Here is an 8,616-nt window from a genome sequence, read left to right as displayed (position 1 = left end):
GGGGGGGGGGGGGGGGGCAGGCATTTTCTCTCTTCTTACATAGACCAGAAGCTCCTTGGAGAGTGCACCAAAAACTTGAATACAGTACTGCACTTTGCATAAAGGATATCACAAACAGCACAAAGGATTCAAAGGCCTCCAGCTATTCCAAGACTGGTATAAGGATGAAAGAGGCAGGGAGGGAAACTGAGGGATCACTAGAGATTACGCCGGAGTTTCGCCGGCAACGGAAAATTCTGTGCAGATCCCAAAGGAGTCATGGGTCTCTGTTAAGCTACCAGGGCCCAGATTGAATACAGTTAGATGGGGAAGAGGGCTAAAGTGGGAAAAATCAGGGGGGTGAAGAGTGGTTGACGAAGGGGCCCTGGCAGTACGAAAGACTAAACTGTACACACAACCACCATTTTAAACGCACTGAAAAGTTTACCACACCTATCAAAATTGATAAGAAATGGACATTGGGCCTACCTCAACCCCAAAAGCTAGCTCGTGAGGTGAGGATTGCCCAAGCCATATAAAGAGATCAAGTCTCCCATCCCTAAGTCGATGTGCGAGACTCAACAAAACTTTTATACCTAATATATGAAAACAAAGGTAACATCCACTCATGGTTCAGTTTCCATTTTTCCAACTTATCTATAACAGATAATATAGTTCTCATCCCGTTATAGTTACTGTAATCAATAACTGCTTCTGAAAAGGGAAGACCCAACATCTGTATTTTCAAGATAGGTGATGAATATGATAGCGAACAATTCCTAAGCTGACAAGCTCGAAGCAGTTTCACAACCATTGCCACTCTTGGCTTCTTTGCTACGAGGGAGATATTACTGATGCTAATATGAGGTCACACAACCCTCATTTTAATGAAGATTTATTGCCCGAAAAGAAATCAAGCTTAGAGAACTGAGAGATTCATGAAGCTCACATCATGCAATATTAGTTCTGTAACACGCAACTGATCAGCAATGCCACTCTCCACAACTGTCTGCAAAACAAACAATAAACAACAAATTTTCAGAATTCAGCAAACAGTATGAAAAGAGTTACAGCACTCGAAAGAGTATTGCCTTCGCAAGAAATAAAAGAGAGCTTTTCCCATGTTGCATCCCTTATAATGATATTGGCCCTAAACCTTTTACTTTTACAGGCTTTTTTATTTGGTTGGGATGTGGAAGGTACCAAGGAAAGTGTTAAAGGCCTCGAGGTTGCAACTAACCACAAACCTAATAGACATTGGAACTTTGAGAACAAGTAATTTTTTCAATAATGTTGGGCGAGCTTGCGCACACCTCAGTTATTTATAGGTACTGAATAACTTAGCCACCAAGGCTTAGCAGATGGGAAGAAATCACCTACTCAGGTCTCCAAGAAAAAAAAACACAAAACTTTATTGACCACTAGCCAAACCCTTGGGTGCAACTTTGAGAATAGGTGATCATCAGGGCAATATAAGAAAAAGGCATTTGAACTATTTAAGAAGATAGGAAAAACTGGAAGGTGGACATTCAGATATACCTTTAGTATCTGGGAAAGCGTAGAAAGCTCAACCGGGGGCAACTCCCTTAGGTCACTGTTGACACTATGAAATGTTTCATCTGAAAATAGTTAGGAGGAAAACAGAAATAAATAAGTAATATACATAAAACCTTTTTCCGATAGGTACAAAAAATGAGCCAATAGAAACCAACAATAATTTGTAAAGAGAGCCCGCCCAATGACAGGTGTCCTAGAAGTAGGAGTGAAACTATGTGAACCTTTTTTTGTAATGCATCAATTAATGTTTCCTTTGTCGTCATACTTATAGTTTTACTCTCTTTTTTCCGGAAACAATCAAGACTACAATATCATGAACCCCAGACTATATCCATTGGAGGATCTCTGATATAGGTGGACAGCAGAACATACAGCCTCAATCCCGTTTCACGTGATAGCCCAACTTTATGAGGTCAAGATTATCGATTCGTAAATCCAAGTTATTTCTTGATAAGGTAAAACTTTATTAAATAAAAAAGGTACTAAGATGGTACAAATGCTATTCGTAAATCCAAGTTAATCAATTAATTAAAAAAAAATTAAAATGAAATGTGAACATGAGAAACAAATTTGGTAATAAATATCAGTGGAAGCTAATTTTTACAAATATTAAATTAAGAGGGAATACAGTAGTAGCAATACATCTACATGTTCAAAGTAATCCTCGTCAAAATGAACACTTCGCAAAGAAAATAATTTTAAAGAAAGAGCTCCACCAGTCAGACAATAATATCCACTGTTTTTAATAAATCATTCTGATTCAAGAGTATCTCTCATGCCATCTCCCAACTCAGCCAGTGAATTATATATCGTCAATAACATGTCTCACATACACTCATCTCAAAATCAGCAACAAATGCGCCTCACATAAACTAATAATTGTTCCCAACAGAATAATTGACTCGCAATCATAACAACAGCAATTGAAGTGTTTAGCAATAGCAACCCAAAAGTATTCGTCGGGGAAATTTTTTATACTAAGTGACGACAAATTGCAATTGACTTTCACATTTCCAGTTTGACAATTGAGTTGGGGACCAAAAGTCTTAGCAACCTATGCTAAACCAAGAAGATAAAATTCCATTTCCAACTCAATTAATTGGGAAAAACAGACCGAAATTTTTCAATGTACATGCTCCATATATCCACAAGGGGCCAGAAGTACGACTATCCCCATGCGAGTATCATAATTGCAGTCAAAATATTAAAAACTCAGATCATGGGAACTCAACAATGTTCTGTTTTTCAAGAGTATAAAAGGATTACGTTAAAGACTTACTGTTAAGACTGCTGAAGTGCATATTCCTTTGCACACTACATATATTGTCCCTACAAAGCAAAAAATGACATAAGATGTTATTTGCTGATATTTATAACAGCTTCTAAAAAAACAAGGAGGGAAGTATAACCAAGAAAAAAGGAAATAAATGTAAAAATTTATTTTCCAAAAAACTTGCCATATATAGGAGCAACCAGTCGTCTCTTGAAAGCTAAGAGCTAGTTCAGTTGAATACTCCGGATCCCTCCAAGAAATAATTGTATCTGAAAGAAGAATATTTTATTCTGAAACTGAATAACATAATAGAAGCCATCGAAGGGGAGAAAGGGGACAAAACTATGGAGCTTGAGGATACCTTCTTGCTTCCGATAGATATCCTCTGCACTAATACGGTGCAGAAGCAAAGTCTCGTTATCATCTTCATCAAGTACAAGCAATCCTAGTTCTTCCGATCTCTACATCAGCATCCACAATCACAAGCAATAAAATTAACCCCTCTCAATCGGTTCATATGTATCCTTTTTTGACAACACAAGCAAAATGGGATAAACTGAACATCAAACATTCTACTAAAACTCACCTCTATATAATCCACAGTTACATGCCCCGTTCCTTGATCATCCCATTTCCCATCGTCATTAAGACGATAGACCTTTACACGCTGCAACATAGATGGGACAAAGGGTAATCTTACAAAATTGAATTAATATGAGAAAGTAAGAAAGACCGACTGCAAGGCCAAATATATTAGTAGGCAAAGCTGCATAGGATTGTTCATCAGCCTGTAAAGAAATCATAGTTGGGAAAGGGCAGGAAGGTTCTTTGTTTTTCACTTTTTTGTTTTGTGGGAGGTGGGAGGCAAGGTAGGTTCTCATAAAAAATACAGAGATAAAGATACAAGAATGTAAAAAAATCTACATTGAGTACAGAAAAGCGCACAGAACAAAAGATGCTACAAACCGCACAAGTATTCCAAAACCTCCTGCACACCGGAACTGCAGAGGAAGTTTCAGCTGGTAACGGCAAACCAAACACAGTTCCACTCATGTAACCAATTAGCGCCTTAATCAACTTTAATACATCTTTCTAAATGAAAAAAATGTGATAGATCTTTTCATTTCTGCACAAAACTGGACAGTGTTTTCCCCCCGCAGATTCCCCTGATAGTTATTTGAACTTTGTTAGCTCCTTAGTATTAGCCTCAACATCTGTATTGGAGCTAGCATTATTCCTTTTTTGCTATAACTCTGTTGTAACTATTAAGCATCTTCTTGATGCCAGCAATGAAATCAATTGCTTCATCAAAATAAACTGGACAGAGTTTAATACCAATATCTTTTATTTTTTATTTTAGAAAATGTAATTGCAGTTTATAACCCAATATCACATCCAAAAGAATAAGATTACTTGCTATGCGACAAATATCAGATGGTAAAGTCACTTGGTAATAAGAACAGGAAGTGCAGTAACATCTATTTTTCCAAAGAACTACCGCAGCAATGCCAAGATACTATCCTAATCAGCATAAGGTCACCTCCAATGGCATCCCGACTGATGCAATCCATTACCAATCTGCAAACGCTATACTAAACTTTTTTTTTGAGAATGAAAACACTATACTAAACTTCGCTCGTAATATCCAATATGTTGATTGGCAAACCAATGATGTTGTGTACCAATCAGTTAGAGTAAGCTATGTAGATCGTCTATATTCGTTGGCTCATCCCAATACTACATAAAATTCCTTTTAAGAAAAGTTGGCCCTCTAAATCAATCTCAACTACTTGGTATCACCTTTATAGATTCTTTAATAAATGGAATTCTACTCTAAGCTAAGCTTTTTTAATACCAAGAGATTTTAGGCCTTCTGAGACAATTACAATGTGTGATCTTAGGTTTTCTTTGTCTCCATTTATTACCTTTTTTAATAAGTAACGAAAACGTGTCTCCTTTTTACCTTCAACCATCATATTCTTATATACCTACCAAGTACCAACCAATGGATGTGGAAATCCATGCAAGATATGACCAAACAATCTCGAGTGACCTTCTCCAATGTTTTCCTATGTATTCGCACTTTGCATCCTCTACTAGATGGGTACATTTTTAATATTCTTTGTTGATAAATAAGAAGACAACACAAAACTTCTCATTGTCGATAAAGGATCATATCTAATACTGTACGGACTTGTACCATTGCACACCTATCTTCTTTTTCTGTTTTGATAAGTAGGTAAAATTTTATTAATGCAAACAGACGAGCAATAAGCTAATGGTGGACATTACATAAGAGGAGGCCCCTTTATAAAAATACAAATCTTAACACCTGCATATTTACGACATTAATCTTGTGGATATATTGGGCCTTGGAGGTCCAACATTTACTCTCATGCAACATCGCTGGTCTCATAAGCATTTTATAAACTTGCATTTCATGTAGTTAGATATTTTTTTGCCATATAGTGGTCTTGTAATACTCCTCCATTTCAACCATCTTATTCTAATTCAATGTGCTACATCTTCATCTATGATCCATCATACTATTCTTCAGGAAAACTGAGTCCACATATTTAGGTTCTGCATTTAAGCACTAACAATCCTAAATAATCTCACTTCACAATCATTTTTCTGATTGGAATTAAACTTGTACTAGATATATTTTTTTGGGTCTTACTTTTGCGTTGGATAGTTTTTAGATGGAGCTTGTTTAACACAAAACAACCTCATCAGAATAGCTTTCCGCTAGCTAACAGGTGATGTATTTGTCAATCCAAATCAAAAAGTATTAATTTATATATTCCTCCACTGTGAAGTTGCAGCAGACTTATGGAGCAAGTTTTTCACTATTTTCGGACTAAAATGGGTTATGCCTTTAAGTGTTAGAGATGCCTATGAGAACTGAAATACAAGAAGATCTGGACAATGGTGCCTGCAAGTATTTTTAGGAATATGTTTTGATGGAATCTCACCTTCAAGCTACTCCCTGAAGGTTAGCTGTGCTTAATCAATTTAACTGGATTAACCTTTCCCCTGTAAATAACACTGATCAATTTTTGGATTTTGTCAGCCCCTTAATCTTATTAGTCTCTCCTTTATATTTGGGCTGACTCAATCTCAATTTCGTAACCTTTGCATCTGCTAGATGGTTTTTGATGATAGAAACGTATTTCAAAAAAAATAGTATCTTATTCTACTTACCCTAAAATCCTCACATAGTAAAGTGCTCTCAGTTCAAACTTTCGGCTGACTACCCACTAATTTAACATTAATCTAATATCAAACTAAACTTCAAAAGGTCTGTTGAAGCAACAATAGCACATCTACGCAAATACTCAACACTAGCAAGCCAAACTTGTTCAATTTACGCCCTCTTTCAGCCCCTAACACTATATAATCTCATAGACAAAAAGGTATAGTATGCTGAATATCGTGTGTCAGTATTAAGACAAAAGTAGCTTTGTGCTTTTTCAAATTAAGTTTGCTTGCCTGTGCCCTCAATAATCTAGCAAGATTCGTGATGCGACTGTTCACAAGTTTTTCAACTCTTTCCATATGAGATCCATTGAGATACAAAACTAACCAACGCCAACTCAAATGACAAGTGAGGCTTGCTCAGTTGGTAAAACACCTCCACCCACGACCGTTAGGTCCTTGGTTCGAGTCACGCTAGAGGGGAGGTGTGGAAACACTATAGATCCACCTAAATTGGGAGGGGTTTAAAAAAAACCGCCAATTCAAACTTATAGCTAAGTTAGAAGTTTGTGTATCACATTGTAGCAAATCTTAGGTCACTCAAAATTTTGTAAAATCATACTTCAACATCATCCGAAGATCGATTAGGTCTCTCTTATATTTTCCATATCCCATTTCCTTATCTCAAGAGCAAGTTCTATCCATCATTACAAAATATCCATTTCACTTTGCAAATCACAGGAAAAATCTAATTGCAAACTAAGTTTGAAACTTGTGCTTAAGACTTTTATAACTTAAAGAGGACATTCTTAGACTCCCTAAGAACAAGAAGAGTTGAAACAAGTTCACTCAAATCAAACCAGCTCTGTTTCACCTGAATGCTTTTTGGAGAAATCTTATTTTTCTTTGGTGCATATGACATTTACAGGCACATGCATATGTTTCCCGTCCCAAAGGGGCTAAAATATTTACTGATATTTGCTCTATTTTTCCTCCTACAAAAAAAGTGCAAAAGCTGCAATTTAGGAAAACAATTAAGTAAATGACTTTCTCCCAAAAAATGCCAAAAGATGAGTGCCAGAAACAACTGGTACTCACTCTATTAAAAATTAAAAAGTTGAAAAATTCATCAACATAATAACAAGTGGCTGCCTTACCCTACGGCCTACACAGATTACACAAAAGAGGAAGCAAAAACAACTAAGTACCAGAAACAACTATCAAGCAAGAGCTCTTCCAATTAGATATACAAATCATAAGTTACCCTTGGCGCCAACCGAAAGAGGCTGATCTTTTAATTCTAACATACAAATCAAAAATACAGGTCCAGCTTCAGTTAAGATTGATTAGTACCCAGAAGACATTAAATTAGTCTAATATAAACTGTAGAAGGCTGGATAACCAGAGCATAAATTAAAAAACCCATAAGAATTTAACAGTATAACAAAGCAAGTATAGAAGACTTCTTTTATGACGGCGGTGTTCGGGCAAACTCTCGCACACCTCAGCTATTCCACCGGGTATATGCTACCTCCCCCTAACACATATACCGGGTAAGGCCCACCAAGAACGTAGAACACATATTGTGCCACCTAACACTACAAAGTACCTTCTAAAAGCAGGGGCATAGCTAGCTCTTCGATTGTGGATTCAGCCAAACCCAGTGGTTTGTTACAAACACTGTATTTGTCTTAAGAACTCTATTAGATATATATAAATTACGTAATAATTTAGAACCCAGACCCAGTAGCTTCAAAATACTAGAATCCCGAACCCAAAAGCTTCAAATCCTGGCTCCGCCTCTGTCTACAAGGAAACTGAACCGAAATATAAATACTCGGACAAACAGTGCGCAGAATTCCCAGTAAATATCCATTTTTTTAGCTCAGCAAATAGTTAATATAGTCAAAATATAGTGAATATTCAATCCCAACTAGTTCGGGATAAACACGTAATCAACTTTGTATTATATTAATTCCAAATAAAAAAGAAAAACCAATCACTGTGAAATTAGTGCTAGGGTTAATGCAAAGGTGCGATTTTTTGGAGTGAATTTAAGAAACGGAGCTAACCTGCATCGGATTATTAGCTCCTGTAGACTTCTCTTGAGCACCCATGGAAACTTCTAGAACCCAAAATTCACTGCGCCAGTAGTGTAGATTAGATAGCGAGGAACGACAATTAGGGTTTTTGAGTGGGCACAAAAAGGGGAGAGAAAAAAAGGTAGAGGAGGAAGTATTTGAGGTTTTTCTGAGGTATAGAAATATTGGGGAATCAATTCAAAACCCTAACCGCCATTGAAATTATTTTGCTCAGTGAATTGAATCTTCTATGCTTCTCTCTCTCTCTTCTTTCTCTCTCTTCTCTCTTTCGTTTTTATTCTTTCGTTTTTCTGAAGTGTTTTTCCGTGGCCCGACCTTTGGAACACAGAAGCAGTACATTGGTTGGTTATTAAAATCCTTTATTGCCCTTCATTTACATGAAAATACCGGAGTATGCCACTGCTGTTTAGGGAGGGGAATGTTTATTTCACCTACTCTATTTTTTTTTAAAAATCATTTAAAAATTTACTAATTGGACTAATTTAGATTTGTACCGAGTAACACAAT

The 8,616-nt window shown here is 36.5% G+C and overlaps 1 protein-coding gene across 5 annotated transcripts in view; it reads right to left on the bottom strand.

Moving 5' to 3' along the window:
• The window catches only part of LOC109241298 (serine/threonine-protein phosphatase 4 regulatory subunit 3), an 18,627-nt gene extending 10,217 nt beyond the window's left edge, over nt 1-8,410 (bottom strand). For 4 of the 5 annotated variants that reach the window (XR_002070221.1, XM_019408020.1, XM_019408022.1 and 1 more), the window contains exons 1-8: nt 8,080-8,410; nt 6,882-7,002; nt 3,396-3,476; nt 3,171-3,270; nt 2,994-3,078; nt 2,816-2,865; nt 1,519-1,598; nt 929-988 (exon numbers count right to left, since the gene is read on the bottom strand). Coding sequence is in view for 4 of the 5 variants with exons in the window: in XM_019408020.1 (XP_019263565.1) it covers nt 929-988; nt 1,519-1,598; nt 2,816-2,865; nt 2,994-3,078; nt 3,171-3,270; nt 3,396-3,476; nt 6,882-6,929 (504 nt within the window). In the remaining variant the exon portion in view is untranslated. The remainder of the gene's footprint in view (nt 1-928; nt 989-1,518; nt 1,599-2,815; nt 2,866-2,993; nt 3,079-3,170; nt 3,271-3,395; nt 3,477-6,881; nt 7,003-8,079) is intronic. The other variant, XM_019408021.1, reaches the window with a different exon arrangement.
• Nucleotides 8,411-8,616: the final 206 nt, after the last annotated feature.

The sequence above is a fragment of the Nicotiana attenuata genome, unplaced genomic scaffold, assembly GCF_001879085.1.
Source record: "Nicotiana attenuata strain UT unplaced genomic scaffold, NIATTr2, whole genome shotgun sequence".
Taxonomy (NCBI): Eukaryota; Viridiplantae; Streptophyta; class Magnoliopsida; order Solanales; family Solanaceae; genus Nicotiana; species Nicotiana attenuata.
This window is presented reverse-complemented; position numbering and strand designations above follow the sequence as displayed.